The sequence below is a fragment of the Boleophthalmus pectinirostris genome, unplaced genomic scaffold, assembly GCF_026225935.1.
Source record: "Boleophthalmus pectinirostris isolate CB_2022bp ecotype Guang Dong unplaced genomic scaffold, ASM2622593v1 HiC_scaffold_12, whole genome shotgun sequence".
Lineage (NCBI taxonomy): Eukaryota > Metazoa > Chordata > Actinopteri > Gobiiformes > Gobiidae > Boleophthalmus > Boleophthalmus pectinirostris.
The window spans coordinates 37446494-37463704 of record NW_026571018.1 but is presented as its reverse complement, the minus strand read 5'-3'; the positions used below and the strand labels follow the sequence as shown (position 1 = coordinate 37463704).

General features: G+C 41.1%; 1 protein-coding gene across 6 annotated transcripts in view; it reads left to right on the top strand.

Moving 5' to 3' along the window:
- The window catches only part of LOC110169267 (rap guanine nucleotide exchange factor 6-like), a 413544-nt gene that overhangs the window by 163401 nt on the left and 232932 nt on the right, over positions 1–17211 (top strand). For 3 of the 6 annotated variants that reach the window (XM_055148415.1, XM_055148414.1, XM_055148418.1), the window contains one exon: positions 9748–9891. In XM_055148415.1, coding sequence (XP_055004390.1) covers positions 9748–9891 — 144 coding nt within the window. Of the gene's footprint in view, positions 1–3510; positions 4223–9747; positions 9892–17211 lie in introns of those variants that run through there. The other 3 variants (XM_055148419.1, XM_055148416.1, XM_055148417.1) reach the window with 2 other exon arrangements.

Genomic DNA, 17211 nt, shown 5'->3' with positions numbered 1-17211 from the left:
CTAACAGCCAATAGAAAATGAGGGAGCCTCGTTTTCTATTGGCTGATGTTTATCTGGCCTCAACACGTCCACAGTTGATAGATTTTCGTTCTTTTTTTTTTGGTCATCATAATTACAAAGCTGCTGCGTCTCTGTAATGGTATTTTAATCTTTCACTGACAGTTTGAAACAAAAAAAAAATCCTCCATACAACCTTTAAATCTCCAATAGGCTGATTTTTATTTGGGCCAAATCTGCATAAAAGTTTATTTGAACCGTTTTTAAGAGGCGGTCGCTGCACCACATGTGACCGCGCTGCTCTGTCATCATTTTTTATTTAACAGGCTGTGGAGTTTGGACTGAGTTTTGAATCAGATCATTTAAGTCTATTCATCAAAATAGGACTAAAAATATCATTGGTTCTGATCATATCGGCGTCGACCATGAAAAATCGATCTCAAATCAATGCAGATGTTTGACTTTTTGCGTATTTCTTTTCTCTGGTTCACGTTTTTGTTGTTGTTGTTGTTGTCTGTTCGGCATGAAAACGGTTAAAAACAGGTTCGGCCAAATGAAGCACATGTTCCCCAGTGTTTCCTGAAAGAGAAAAACAGACTTGTGATCCCAGAGTGATGTAACAGAGGGAGGAGGAAGAGGAGGAAGAGGAGGGAGAGGAGGAGAGGAAGAGAGGAGGGAGAGGAGGAGAGGAAGAGGAGGGAGAGGAGAGAGGAGGAGAGGAGAGAGGAGAGGAGAGGAGAGGAGAGGAGGGAGAGGAGGAGGAGAGGAGGAGGAGGGAGGAGGAGGAGAGGAGGAGGAGAGAGGAGAGGAGGAGGAGGAGGAGGAGAGGAGGAGAGAGGAGAGGAGAGGAGAGGAGGAGGAGAGGAGGGAGAGGAGGAGGAGAGGAGGAAGAGGAGAGGAGAGAGAGGGAGAGAGGGAGAGAGGAGGAAGAGGAGAGGAGAGGAGGAGAGAGGAGGAGAGGAGAGGAGGAGGAGGGAGGAGGAGGAGGAGAGGGAGGAGGAGGAGGAGGAGGAGAGGAAGGAGAGAGGAGGAGAGAGGAGAGGAGAGAGGAGGAGAGGAGAGAGGAGAGGAGGAGGAGGAGAGGAGGAAGAGGAGAGAGGAGGAGGAGAGGAGAGGGAGGAGGAGGAGAGGAAGAGGAGGAGGAGGAGGAGGAGGAGGAAGAGGAGGAGGAAGAGGAGAGGAGAGGAGAGGAGGAGAAGGAGAGGAGAGAGGAGAGAGGAGAGGAGAGGAGGAAGAGGAGAGGAGAGAGGAGGAGGAAGAGGAGGAGGAGAGGAAGAGAGGAGGAGGAGGAGGAGAGGAGGAGGAGGAGGGAGAGGAGTAGAGGAAGAGAGAGAGAGGAGGAGGAGGAGAGGAGGAGAGGAGGAAGAGAGGAGGAGGAGGAGAGGAGGAAGAGGAGGAGAGGAGGCTTCCGACTTCTGATGGGATATTTGTGTGTTTACGGCTTCCTGCGGGAAAGAGTGGGCTGACGGAGAGAAGGAGGGAGGAGAGAGAGAGAGAGAGAGAGAGAGAGAGAGAGAGAGAGGCTGACAGACAGAAAGAGAGTCCGAGAGAGGAAGGAGAAAGAAGGAGAGAGAGAGTAAGGAGAGAGAGAGAGGAAAAGTAGAGAGCTGAAGAGAGAGGGACTTGATAGAGAACAGAAGGAGAGAGAAAGAGAGAGGAAGGAGAGAGAGAGCGAGAGAGAGAGGGGGGTGAAAGACAGAGGGGGCGAGAGAGAGAGAGACAAGAAGGAGAAAGAGAGGAGGACAGAGAGAGAGAGAAGAAGCAGAGAGAAGAAACAGAGAGGAGCTTGACAGAGAGAGCGGAAGGAGAGAGAAAGAGGGAGAGTGACAGAAATGGAGAGAGAGGAAGAAGAGAGAGAGAGAGAGAGAGAGGAGGCTGACAGACAGAAAGAGCGAGGGGGCGACAGAGGAAGGAGAAAGAAGGAGAGAGAGAGGAGAAGTAGAGAGATGAAGAGAGAGGGGCTTGATAGAGAACAGAAGGAGAGAGAAAGAGAGAGGACGGAGAGAGAAAGAAGGACAGAGAGAGAGAGAACAGAAGCAGAGAGAAGAAACAGAGAGGAGCTTGACAGAGAGAGCGGGAGGAGAGAAAAAGAGGGAGAGTGACAGAAATAGAGAGAGAGGAAGAGGAGACAGAGAGAGAGAGGAGGCTGACAGACAGAAAGAGCGAGGGGGCGAGAGAGGAAGGAGAAAGAAGGAGAGAGAGAGGAGAAGTAGAGAGATGAAGAGAGAGGGAAGAACAGAAGGAGAGAGAAAGAGAGAAGGAGAGAGAAAGGAAGGGGAGAGAGAGAGAGAGAGAGAGGAAGGAGAAAGAGAGAAGGACAAACAGACAGAGAGAGAGAGAACAGAAGCAGAGAGAAGAAAAAGAGAGGAGCTTGACAGAGAGAGCAGGAGGAGAGAGAAAGAGGGAGGGTGACAGAAATAGAGAGAGAGAGGAAGAAGAGAGAGAGAGAGAGAGAAAGAGAGGAGGCTGACAGACAGAAAGAACAAGGGGGCGAGAGAGGAAGGAGAAAGGAGGAGAGAGAGAGGAGAAGTAGAGAGATGAAGAGAGAGGGGCTTGATAGAGAACAGAAGGAGAGAGAAAGAGAGAAAGAAGGAGAGAGAAAGGAAGGGGAGAGAGAGAGAGAGGAAGGAGAAAGAGAGAAGGACAAACAGACAGAGAGAGAGAGAACAGAAGCAGAGAGAAGAAAAAGAGAGGAGCTTGACAGAGAGAGCGCAGGAGGAGAGAGAAAGAGGGAGGGTGACAGAAATAGAGAGAGAGGAAGAAGAGAGAGAGAGAGAGAGGAGGCTGACAGACAGAAAGAGCGAGGGGGCAAGAGAGGAAGGAGAAAGAAGGAGAGAGAGAGGAGAAGTAGAGAGATGAAGAGAGAGGGCTTGATAGAGAACAGAAGGAGAGAGAAAGAGAGAGGGAAGGGAGAGAGAGAGAGATTAAGGAGAAAGAGAGAAGGACAAACAGACAGAGAGAGAGAGAGAGAGAGAGAAGAGAGAGAGAAGAAACAGAGGAGCTTGACAGAGAGAGCGGAGGAGAGAGAAAGAGGGAGGGTGACAGAAATAGAGAGAGAGGAAGAAGAGAGAGGGAGAGAGAGAGAGAGAGAGGAGGCTGACAGACAGAAAGAACAAGGGGGCGAGAGAGGAAGGAGAAAGAAGGAGAGAGAGAGGAGAAGTAGAGAGATGAAGAGAGAGGGGCTTGATAGAGAACAGAAGGAGAGAGAAAGAGAGAGAGAGAGAGAGAAGAGAGAGGAGAGAGAGAACAGAAGCAGAGAGAAGAAACAGAGAGGAGCTTGACAGAGAGAGCGGGAGGAGAGAGAAAGAGGGAGGGTGACAGAGAGAGAGAGTTGAGGGGGTGAGAGAGGAAGGAGAAAGAAGGAGAGAGAGAGGAGAAGTAGAGAGATGAAGAGAGAGGGGCTTGATAGAGAACAGAAGGAGAGAGAAAGGAAGGGGGAGAGAGAAAGAGAGAGAGGAGAGAGAAAGAGAGAGAGAGAGAGAGAGAGGACAGAGAGAGAGAGAGAGAGAGAGAGAGCAGAAGCAGAGAGAAGAAACAGAGAGGAGCTTGACAGAGAGAGCGGAAGTAGAGAAAAAGAGGGAGGGTGACAGAAATAGAGAGAGAGAGAGAAGAAGGGGGGGAGTGACAGACGGAGGAGGCACGAGAAGGCGCTCGACCATGTGAGTAACTCTGTGACTATGCAGCGTGTGGACCGCAGGAACTTTTCACAAGTGGATCTGAAGCGCGCGCCTCCGGACTTTTTACTCTCTCGGATTCCAATCTTTTTTTTGGGAGGATGTTTCCGTCGCGATGGATTTTCTCTCAGGATTTAGGATTTTCTAAACTCTGATCTTTGAAGGATTCCCCCCCCCCCCAGCCCCCGGTTCTCCGCTCATAACCGCCTCTGGTATTTCCTGCTTTTGATGCGTCCGGAGAGATGAGCGTTCTGCGCTGGCACCGGCTCTCCGTGCTGTGGAAGAACTGGATGTTTAACCAGGAGCCGCCGCCGGAGGAGCAGACGACGGGCATTTCCAAATCCGAAGTCGCCCTGGAGAAGCTGGAGGGCGCGGAGATCGACCCGGACTCGACGGCGGGAAATCCCAAAAAGAAGGCAGAGCTGCTGAAGAGGAGCACGTCCGAACCGGCGTCCAGCTGTAAGGCGGTGAGGCAGAGGGGTTGCGGGTGCGATTCCAGGAGGAGTTGGTGTTCCGAGGAGGAGTTTGACCTGTCCTCCGCGCTCACACAGGTGCTGGGAAGCCTTACGAACTCTTACAGTTTTTTGTTTAGTTTTCGGCAACACTTTATAATAACTACACCTTATTTAGCCTTAATAAAGCATGAACAAAGACTTAATTAATAACGATTCACACTACTTAATTACTACCTGAATTAGCACTTAACTTGCACTTAATTCGCCTGTGCTGTAAACAGTTACTCATAAGTATTTCTTACTTAATTACTCATGAACTAACCATTTGTGTGTGCATTTGTAAATGTATATTTAAGTGCACATTTGAGCATTTATTAATGATTATTAAGCCATGAGAGAATGATTTACTAGTAATGCATTATTGTTTCTCTGGAATTTGACCAACCTTAACAAATGCTTAATAAACATAATTCGTCTTCACTTTAGAAAAACTCTCAGAAAGACTTAAAGGTTGTATGGAGGATTTTTTTTTGTTTCAAACTGTCAGTGAAAGATTAAAATACCATTACAGAGACGCAGCAGCTTTGTAATTATGATGACCAAAAAAAAAAGAACGAAAATCTATCAACTGTGGACGTGTTGAGGCCAGATAAACATCAGCCAATAGAAAACGAGGCTCCCTCATTTTCTATTGGCTGTTAGGTTGTCAGTCAAACTCCCTAGTATAACTCGTCGGAGCGCGGGGATTACGTGGTTTACGCAGCGGTTCTTAGAGGCTTTTTCGAACTGTCGCTTCCTCGCATTTCGCACAAAGTTTGTCGCGACGGCGGACGAGAATCCACGACCGGTTCGCCGCAAAAGAAAGTCCGTTTTTGAGGTCGCTGAAAGAAGAAGAGAAGAGGAAAAGGAGCAAAGCCAAACTGAGGTGATTCTTGGAGATCTCGTCCAGCGATGGCGCGACCGAAGCAGACGAAGGGTCTAAAAACTGACGCGTCGGTCGCTGAATTACTTCTAGACAGGAAACTTCAACAGTAATTCTGAACGCGCACAAGGACTGTCGCTGTATTTCTCTTCCCTTAAAAAAATCCTCTATACAACCTTTAACTAACAGAAAACAGCTGCCTGAATGATCATTGCATTGCATTATTAGTAAATCATTCTCTCATAGTTTACTAATCATTAATAAATGCTCAAATGTGAACTTAAATATGTATTTGTAAACATGCAAATTGTTAGTTCATGAGTAATTAAGAAGTATTGAGTTACTATTTACAGCACAGGTGAATTAAGTGCAAGTTAAGTGCTAATTCAGGTAGTAATTAAGTAGTTACTAAGCGTGAATCATTATTAATTAAGTCTTTGTTCATGCTTTATTAAGGCTAAATAAGGTGTAGTTATTATAAAGTGTTACCTAGTTTTCTACGTATTGACAGATCGGGTTTAGTCTTTTTTTACTTGAATTTATTCTTTGCGATTCGGTTCAGTGATGATTATTCTCGCGGCTCTTTGGGTTCATTCTGGTGAAATCCAACTTTACGAGAGACGTACCAATAACGCCTCCCGATATTATCCTTCCCTTTTGCGATATATCGGTTTATTTTATCATTTTAAAGCTTTGTTTTGTTGGAGAATAGTAGTTTTAGTCACACTGCATAATGATCTGATTTGAATATTACTGGAATAATCAGGTTATGTTTTGGATCGACAGTGTTGGGAAGGTGATTTTTAAAATGTAATCCCCTACAGATTACAGATTACACACCTCAAAATGTAGTTTGTAACGTAATCCATTAAATTACTTAAAGTGAGTAATGTAATCTGAATACTTTGGATTACTTGATATTGTCATGTTTTTTTCAAAACTACAGTTAAGTCCTGGTTTAGACCTGGTTTAGTCCTGGTTTAGTCCTGCTTTTAGTCCTGGTTTTAGTCCTGGTTTAATCCTGGTTTAGTACTGGTTTAGTCCTGGTTTAGTCCTGGTTTAGTCCTGCTTTTAGTCCTGGTTTTAGTCCTGGTTTAATCCTGGTTTAGTACTGGTTTAGTCCTGGTTTAGTCCTGGTTTAGTCCTGGTTTAGTCCTGGTTTAGTCCTGGTTTTAGTCCTGGTTTTAGTCCTGGTTTTAGACCTGCTTTAGTCCTAGTTTAATCCTGGTTTTAGTCCTGGTTTTAGTCCTGGTTTTAGTCCTGGTTTTAGTCCTGGTTTAGTCCTGGTTTAGTCCTTTTTAGTCCTGGTTTAGTCCTGTTTTAGTTTAGTCCTGGTTTTAGTCCTGGTTTAGTCCTGGTTTTAGTCCTGGTTTAGTCCTGGTTTTAGACCTGCTTTAGGTCCTAGTTTAATCCTGGTTTTAGTCCTGGTTTTAGTCCTGGTTTTAGTCCTGTTTTAGTCCTGGTTTTAGTCCTTAGTCCTGGTTTAGTCCTGGTTTAGTCCTGGTTTTAGTCCTGGTTTAGTCCTGGTTTAGTTCTGTTTTTTGTTCTGTTTTTTGTCCTGGTTTATCCTAAAATGTGAAAACAGGAAAATCCCTCTGTGTAATCCATTTATTTCAACAAAGTAACTGTAATCCAATTACCACTCACTGAAACAGTAACTGTAACTGAATACAGTTACTCATTATTTGTACTCTGATTACTTAACTCCGGTACATGTAATCTGTTACTCCCCAACACTGTTGATCGATCACAAATCGTCATTCAGTCATTCGGTTCCTTCTTTTCTTCTTACAATCTTTTTTTGTTTTGTTTTAGTTTGTGAATATAAACAGGACAGACTCTCTTAGTGCCGTTTGACAGAAACAAAAGTCCAGTTTCTTTCTCCAAACTCGTCCGGCTGCTCCAAACCACATGACAGACGACGAGCTGTGGACGTCTCCATTAAACAGACTCCAGCTGATTTGAAATGAGTGACTTTCAATTATCAAATGATTCTCAAAGTAGCGTCTGACTCATCACACAGTTCTGCAGTGATCAACAGCTTTTTTTGTTGTTTTTGTTGTCATATTTAGAGCTGCTCGATTATGGAAAACAATCATTATCAGGATTATTTTGGTCAATATTGAAATCACGATTATTCAAATTATTATTTTTTCAGTTACATGATGCATTTACTCAAGATTTATCTCTCAAAAAAAAAACAAAAAAGACACTTTGTTATTGATAATTTACGTAAAACTTTCAAATTGAAAATAAATATAGGCTACAAATATAAACCTTAGAGCAGTTTTGTGATGTATAAAACGAAAATGAAATGAATAAAATCTACTTTGAACATGAATTAAGACAGAAAACATAAACGTTTCCAAAATAAACTATATATCCATCTGTTCTACAATAAAAAAATGAAAAATAAAATAAATATTCTTATTTAAATATCCCAAAACCTAAGCTTTAGGACACACTCATACTAACAGAACCCGGCCATGGCCAATGACGTCATCACACTGAGCTGTTTGTTTACATGCTGCGCAGCAGAGCTTAACGCTTTAATGGAGAAAATAAGTCCAGCGGCAGAAATATCTGGGTCCAGTCAAGTGTTAACGGAGGGAAACAGGGGCAGATTTTTGACATTCAAATGTCTCTTATTCAGAAACTAGAGGAACTATTGAAATAAGTAAAGTATCAGAATGTAGGAAAGAGTTACACTCCAACAGGGTCAAGTTAAACCTGTGATATTCTTTCAAGTTGTTGACAAAAAAAATTAAAAAACTCATGTTGGTAACGGAGGGAATGAAATATGCAGCACTTTTTGGGCAATAAATCCAAACAGTGATAACTCTTGGTTCTCACTTACATATCCTTAACAAACTGGTTTGAATATTTGCTTCATATAGTTTTCTACCATATGGTACAAGATTAGGATGAAAAACCTCTTACTTTTTGACTCATGAGATTTTTTATTAAGAAAGGTCATGGTAACGGAGGGAAAAGTGAGGGAAAATTGTGCAAACAAGTAGAAGGTGCAGGATTTTACATCATTTGTCGCTTTTTTCTTCTGAAATACTTTAATATTACTTCAAAATGAAAGGAAACTATTTCTATAAAATATGTCAGTCCTTCCAAGCAAATTTTTATCATTTTAAATACTTTTTTTTTTTAAAATCATGTACCTTCATCAACAGTTCAAAGATGGAATAACACAAGATATGATGAAATACATCCATTTATTTACATGATTTGCAGGTCTTTGAAATTTGGGAAATAATTTTTGTTCCATGTTTCATACATGGTCTGTTTAAAACATATGGAACTTTAGAAGCAAAAATGGTCCAGAAAAAAGGTCAACAGTTTGATAAACTAGAGTACATATGTATCTGTTCAATACATTTTTATATCAGATGCATTAACTTGTATTTTTGGCCTTGTTGTTTACTTCTGCTTGACTGAACCCACAGGAAGTTCATTTTAATATTCGTGAGGAAATGATAATATCTTTTGTGATTTGTCAGTGGGTGTCAGTTCACTTTTCTATCTGAGGTAAAAAGGAAAGGAAATGTCACATGTGAGGGAACACTTTAGACCTGATCACCAAGATTAAACAATAATAATGCATTAACTTGAATTTTTGGCCTTGTTGTTTACTTCTGCTTGACCGGGCCCATCTGTTAAATAGGCAGATATGATTCCTGCTGTGATTCTCTCCTCTGTGAGTTTATGGATATAATCAGTACCATAGCTCCTCATTATGCACATTTCGCATGTTTCACACAGCACGTCGAGCTTGTGAGGGAACCACATGAATCCTCACAATACTACAGTTGTCACACCCTGGTCCGCACTTTCTCTGACACGTAAATTGTTTCAACTGGATTATGAGTTTGCGATTGTGATTTATGTGTTAAAGGATCTCCAATCAAAATTCAATTACCTGCACAACCTTAATCACAATACATATTATCATACAAATAAACTATGTCCTTAGTCCAACCAATGGGAATGTGTTAAGATAAGATAATCCTTTATTGTCTCCCATGGGAGAAATTTGTCTTGGGACAGGGGGGTAACATGTTTATCAAAAAACAGGACGACACAACACAAAGCAGCACATAAACAAAGTAAATATGAGACCAGTATGACCACGAGTGATTAAAATCCAAACTGACCTGAAAAGTTGTGGCTAAAAGAGTGAAAGTGAAAATGGTTGTTCTTGCTCTACCTTAAGAACGATAAGCGATAATGGGACCATTTTATTTAAAGGTACATTGTGTAACTTGCATGATTCCAGAGAAACAAGATGAACAAATATTATAATATAAGAATTATTTATGGCAAACTGTATTGATTTGTGTAACTCCTGATACCATTATAACGGCCAATTATGTTTTAAGTTTGGACACGTTGACGTCATTGTTATTAAAAGCCCGTGTTGCTGCTGGGAAATATTTTGGTCTCAGGCAAGAAACACGGTAGCGTCAAACACAGTGCGTAACCTCGCGTATTTATCCTTTACGCGTCGGTCGCTGAATTACTTCTAGACAGGAAACTTCAACAGTAATTCTGAATGCGCAGAAGGACTGTCGCTGTATTTCTCTTCCCTTAAAAAAATCCTCTATACAACCTTTAAGTTACGCATCGCTTTCCCCCTTCCCCCTTTGCTGTGAGATGTTTGTGATACTGAACGTTGCGCCCCCCGCAGGTGGAGAACGGCAGCGAGGCGGACGAGACCTTCCTCCAGAGAGAAGAGTCCCAGAGGAGGTCCAGGAGGAGGTTCAGGAGAATCAACCCCAAAGGAGAGAGAGAGCTCATCACCGACGCCCCGGAGCCCAACTCCTACACCACGGTAAGAAAACGCGAAAAGCACGACTAGTCCATGTTTAAACGGTTTGCAGTGGTCCATCTGAGCATCCGAATCGTTCACCCTGATGAGTTTATAAGAGCTTGACGAGAAGAAAAATCAGTTTGGTTTGGTTGAAGACCTTTTGTAGCTCATCCAAGTTGCTTCTTCAGTTCGGGGAGCTTTATAGGAGCTTTACTCTAGAGCAGAGTCTTGCTGCGATGGTAAAACAGGAGTATCCACATTTTGTTTTCATCAAGGGACCTTTAGGAAAACACAGATGGAGCGGAGGGATGATTGAGGGCCGTAGACTGATGGTAAATAATTCAGGTCTGTGCTACAGGTTAGAATGAGCCAACAGACGTTTATTCGAGCTTAGATCCTCATCAGGAAACACTCGATATGTGAGATTGGCTTTGTCAGGGTCAATTTTCAAACACTTAGGCTATGTGAGTGATGATGAGTTCATTAACAATTTTCACCTACTTCAGCGCAGAATAGTGACGTTTGTGTCTTGTTGATAACGTGTAGGTGGATGAATGCACTTTGGCCGTTCAGACTGAAGTCGCATGTCAAAAGATCAGATATGTATCAGTTTCATGTTTATGTATCTAATCTTTTAATGACAGTCTGAACGACACAGATCCGATTTTTTCAAATGTGACCCAGGACACTTGGATATGTGCTCCTGAAACTGATACATATCTGATCTTTTGACATGTGACTTCAGTCTGAACGGCCAAAGTGCATTCATCCACCTACACGTTATCAACAAGACACAAACGTCACTATTCTGCGCTGAAGTAGGTGAAAATTGTTAATGAACTCCATGTCACTGAAGTGAAGCACATCTCCACTCACCACTCTTGGCTCCGTCTCCACATCCACACGTTCCTTTCAACGGACGTCGCTGCCGCTGTCCCACAAAACACCACGACCAAAAACCTCGTCCTTCTCCTTCTCAATCTCCTCCTTAAAACAAGTAAGTTGTTCATGTTCTGGCTCCGGTACGAGAGGAACTTTAAAATCTCCAGGTGCTCGATGCTGCGTCCATGTTTGGACAACTTCTGTAAACACAGAGACGCTCGCTGCGGTTGACGTCGTCGTGTCTCCAGTGTCACATGTGGGACACTTTCAGACCATTTAATTTTCACACTGGAGTCACATACAAGTCACATTTAATTGAAAATGTGAACGACCTCACAAAAACATCGGATTTCACAAAAAAATCTGAATTGAGCGTTAAGCCCTGCAGTCTGAACGTAGACTCAGAGCTGCATTTGGACATGCCTGAGGTAAAGCTACAGCGACTAACATTCTAACGGTGCAGTTCTTGATTCTCAGACAATAAAACACTTGAGAATCAGATGCAGACAGTACACAGCTGATTCATTTTGACCTTAAGAGCTGCTTATACAATACATTTGTACTTGGTCATGGTGTTAATCATATGATATAGAACAGTAGATCTTATCTTGACTACCGCTGTTTATTGGAACGAATGCGTGAACAAAGCTGCCGTCTTGATACAGGGTAACACAGGGTAACACACTAAATGACTGAACAAACATCAGGGACAAGGCAATGTACAGAATTAAAGTGGCCTACCTTAAAGTTTTATTTTCTTAGTTTGTTACGAATGTTAGACGTGTATTTAGAACCAAGCCTCAAATAAAGTGATAGAGAAGAAGTTTTTGTTAACATAGCTGACTTTTACTTTCAAAATGTAGTGGACATTATTCCATTTTTCACATTCTTCCATTCAAGGAAAATACTTTTTCACATTTAATATCAAAGACGAACATCCATTTACATGTAACAGACCATTTGCTTGTTTACATAAGAGCTAGAGACAGTGATGCGATACACAGGTGTGCAGAGGTGGGACCAAGTCATTGTTTTGCAAGTCTCAAGTCTTTGACCTCAAGTCCAAGTCCCAATTCGAGTCTCGAGTCACTGGCCTATAAGTCCAAGTCAAGTCCAAGTCGTCGGCTTTGAGCTTCAAGTCATTAAACAAGTCTTTAAGTCTTTACACCAAAGTACCAAATATAGTTTAGATTTTTACAGTTTATATGACTTTTTAGATAAATTGTACTCCTAAATCATAGTTTATTTATATATGAGTATTTATAGAGTATGTAAGAGTTGTAGAAGTGTAATTTTTTCTTTTTTAAATGTCTTGACAAGATTTTAGGTCGAATCATTACGGTCAGAATAGAAAGAATTCAGATAAGTGCTTCTCAAGTCTTCTCAAGTCACAGGGCTCGAGTCCGAATCAAGTCCCAAGTCACTGACCTTCAAGTCCAAGTCGAGTCCCAAGTCCTAGTCCATTTTATCAAGTCAAGTCTCAAGTCCTAAAAACAGTGACTCGAGTCTGACTTGCAGGTGTGAGTACAGAAGCTGCTCGTAAAAGAACTATGTACAGCGCACTCTCTATACAATATATGACCACTGTCCGATGAAAACCACTATGTTCGTTTTTTCTGATTTAGAGTTTTTCTGGCAGCCGTAATGTCTGGGTTTGCGTCCGTGCATACTATTTAAGTTGAGTATTTGGGGCTCTGTGTCTAGTATTAATATTTTTGTAACAACGCTCTCTTACACAGCTTCTTCCTCAAACTGTTGCGCTGTAGTTTTAGAGTTTGCACTTTCGCCGCATAAAACATACGACACGAAGAAAATACGAAATTGTAGGAAACTGACGCAAAAGTCTGGCATCTCTGCTTGTCGATACTGTTGAAAAAGCGCGGTCAGTGGCTACTTGTGGCCTACTGTTCGATATCTCCGTGGTGTTTTTTCTCACAGTAATAGTGACACTACAATATGATCTCAGTGCTTCCCCGGTAGAGCCCGACCGATATGGATTTTGTTGTGGCCGATATTAAACCGATATAATGGGAGTTGGAGCTGCCGATAGCCGATATAATCACTGATATATTTAGTGATGTAAAAATTCACTGTAAATCTTGAATTGTTTAAAAAACTTAGGTTTGGCTCTGGTGGATTCTAAATTGGCTTTATTTAGGCAACATTTATTTTTATTTTAACTCTTTACATCATATTTACTTACAGTAAATTGGCCTAATGGCATTTTTGCATCACATTCTAGCTGGTAGTGATGGGTATTCCAGTTTTTTTTTTTTTTTTTTTGGAGAACCGGCTCTTTTGGCTCGGCTCACTAAAGCAGCTGGCTCTTTCGGCTCCCAAGCGGCTCTTGATTGTTTTGTTGCAACCAGGACTAAACCAAAACTGAACCAGGACTGAGTGTCGGGACTCGGTTTCTATCTCTCTCCTTCACTCGAGCCCAAGATTAGTCCTGGTTTATTCATTTTATGCTGAACTGCAGCCAAATATGCACTTTTTTTTATCCTATGCACACGCAGATTTCTGAAAGTTTCGTTTTCAGCCGCTGCCGCTGTCAAACTACGGGTCGACATGCAGCATGAAGAGAAAAAGGGAGAAAAAGAGAAAGCAAGGCTCCCAATAAGAAGCAGGCTCCCGTTGTTCGCTTCTAAGAGCCGCTTCGATCGCGACCGACCCATAACTCCTAGCTAGTAAACTATCGCTATTAGCCTTTAGCCGTAAATGCTGCGCACCGCGGTAATTAATTATATGCATAAATGTGGATCATTCACACGTCTATTCACAGCTCATTTACATCAATGCATGGTCCAGTAACAAATATACGGCCAATATAATCACTTTACAATAGACCAATAGAAAACAGTCTGTTTATGTGCGGGAGCTACAGCAGCTAATCGCTAACAAAACCTAAACTAGCTTCAAAGTCGATGTATTTCCAACACTCAGCGTCACACAGGCTCCTCCCACATCACAAGTCTGAACTAATAAATGTCCTTTTAATCCAGACTCAAACCGATTGTCCGAAAAAGAAAATAATCTCAGTGTTGCGCACGGCTGCAGGTGTAAACAAACACACACGAGTGAAGTGACGTCACTCTGTGGTGTGTTCAGGGACAGTACGGACACAGACAAATGACTCCGCAGATAAATACTGATGCGGAGCCACATATTAGGACATTTATCTGTCTGTAAATTGGATTAAATGAGAGTCTAAGCTTTATAACGAGGTATAACATGCCCACGTGAAATATCGGCCCATATCAGCAAACCGATATCGGCCAATATGTCTCCAGGTGCCCATATCGGCCAATAATATCGACCAGCCGATATATCGGTCGGGCTCTAATCCCCAGTATGCCAAAAATGCGCCGAGTGTGTGTGTTTGAGCTGTACTAAAGCGAGAAACATCAAAAACAGCAGATAACATTACAGTAACTTTACTACGGGTGATTGATTTGGGAAAACGACCTTTGCGAATTGCAGTTTTTCTGACAAACATTGTGATTGTGATTAGATTGGGATTTATGTTTTAATAATAGGATTCTGTTCAAAGTTTAGATTTTAAAGACATCCAGAAGAATTGACAAAAAGACTGAAAACTTGAGCTGATAAACTAACGCAAGAATCACATTTCAGAGCGTGTTTGTACAGATCTGCAGCCTTTGTGATTTGCTGATTGCGTCCATTCAAGTTGCGATACGATACAAGATATTTCAGATTAATAGCTCAGTCCCATATTGTTTACGGCTTGTTTCAAAGTTCAGTTATTTATTTTGAGGCAACAAACAAGAATTTCCATCGAATTCACTCTGGGTTTAAATTTTGGAAGTGGTTGTGTTGTGAAAATGACCATGTTTTTATGGTGTGGACAAACCCAGGCTCATGCGTTCAGTAACAATAGCTCACATAACTCTTTTTCCTTCCTGTCTCTGGCGCACAAAGCCCAAAGGAAAACAGGTTTGTAGTCTCTCTATATGTTTTCGAATGTGTCCAAACAAAACACATTTCTGTTTTATTCTATTCAACGATACAGAAAAATACATGGACAACATAATTAGTCAATGATTCTTTTCCGTATGAAACAAGATTGATATAATTTGGTTAAATTCATATCAAGATGAATTGAATTGAATGAATTGGGTTTGAATTTCAGATCTAGAGTTAAAGATTGATCAGTGAATTCTCAGTTGTCACTCTGTAAATGTTGCTGATGCAGATTTCACAGACGTAGATATAGTGTTGGAGCAGACAGGAAGTGGTAAGATTCATGTCAACACGAATGGCTCCGTCGTCGCACAGGAAACGGCAGAGCAGACTCTCGTGTGTGCAGACCTGTCGCTAGGACAGCTGTGATCTGTTACTTCTGAAAATATTGACGAGAAATGATAATACTGAATGCCGTTATATGACTATATCACTATACCATCATCCTAAACACGATTTACTCAGAAAACTACTAGTATATGGGTCTGGTCAAGTGTTAACGGAGGGAAACGGGCAGATTTTTGACATTCAAATGTCTCTTATTCAGAAACTAGAGGAACTATTGAAATAAGTAAAGTATCAGAATGTAGGAAAGAGTTACACTCCAACAGGGTCAAGTTAAACCTGTGATATTCTTTCAAGTTGTTGACAAAAAAACTTAAAAAACTCATGTCGGTAACGGAGGGAATGAAATATGCAGCACTTTTTGGACAATAAATCCAAACAGTGATAACTCTTGGTTCTCACTTACATATCCTTAACAAACTGGTTTGAATATTTGCTTCATATAGTTTTCTACCATATGGTACAAGATTAGGTTGAAAAACCTCTTACTTTTTGACTCATGAGATTTTTTATTAAGAAAGGTCATGGTAACGGAGGGAAAAGTAACGGAGGGAAAATTGTACAAACAAGTAGAAGGTGCAGGATTTTACATCATTTGTCTCTTTTTTTCTTCTGAATATTTTAATATTACTTCAAAATGAAAGAAAACTATTTCTATAAAATATGTCAGTCCTTCCAAGACAAATTTTGATCATTTTAAATAATAAAAAAAAAAAAAATCATGTCCCTTCATCAACAGTTCAAAGATGGAATAACACAAGATATGATGAAATACATCCATTTATTTACATGATTTTCAGGTCTTTGAAATTTGGGAAATAATGTTAAACGTATGGAACTTTAGAACCAAAAATGGTACAGAAAAAAGGTCAACAGTTTCATAAACTAGAGTACATATGTATCTGTTCAATACATTTTTATATCAGATGCATTAACTTGTATTTTTGACCTTGCTGTTTACTTCTGCTTGACTGGACCCATATGTACATTTTTATTGGAGCCCTTGTGAGTTTTAAGTCACCCAGATTTGTTTTGTTTCATTCACACATGTATAACTAACCCTTTATTATTCTGTCTACATCTCCAAATCTCAAAATACCCCCGTGATGTCATGAAGTGGTCGTTTTTGAGTGAACAGCCAACACTTTACCTGGTTTATGTTCATCTTGTTCTAGGCTCGTTTTAGATCAGAAACCATATATATTTTGTGTGTGGTTTTAATGGTCAGGAACCACTTCTCTACAGCTCCAATCTGAAGTCTGATAGTGAGAGATTGTGATGGTGAAGTCAGTGTCGATCAGTGGTGATTGAAAGGCTAACACTGATCATTTGTGTTGTCTCCTGGGAAGTTTACTTTTAAAATGTAATCCCCTACAGATTACAGATTACATACTCCAAAATGTAGTTTGTAACTTAATACATTAAATTACTTAAAGTGAGTAACGTAATCTAAATACTTGGTTTATCCTGGTTTGATATTGTCGTGTTTTTTTAATTTAGACCTGGTTTACCAGTCCTGTTTAGACCTGGTTTAGTCCTGGTTTAGTCCTGGTTTAGGTTTAGTTCCACCTGGTTTAGTCCTGGTTTAGTCCTGGTTTAGTTTAGTCCTGGTTTTCCTGGTTTAGTCCTGGTTTAGACCTCCTGGTTTAGTCCTGGTTTAGAAGTCCTGGTTTAGTCCTGGTTTTAGTTTAGACCTGGTTTAGTCCTGGTTTAGTTTAGTCCTGGTTTAGACCTGGTTTAGTTTAGTCCTGGTTTAGTCCTGGTTTAGTCCTGGTTTACCTGGTTTAGACCTGGTTTAGTCCTGGTTTAGACCTGGTTTAGACCTGGTTTAGTCCTGGTTTAGTTTCCTGGTTTAGACCTGGTTTTAGTCCCTGGTTCCTGGTTTAGTCCTGGTTTAGTCCTGGTTTAGACGATATATTTAAAATATCCAGATATCACTCACCTCTATCCTCTATATCATTGTTTCCCAAACTTTTTCACAGAGTCACAAATCTTCACGACCCAAGTCAATCGACGTTATTCATAAATCATAAAATACATTTGTGATCATTATTGAACATTAATGAGGATATTTTATTGTTGACTGAGTGATCGTGTCTCTGAACAATTAGTATTATTCAAGTTTTAAAGGTT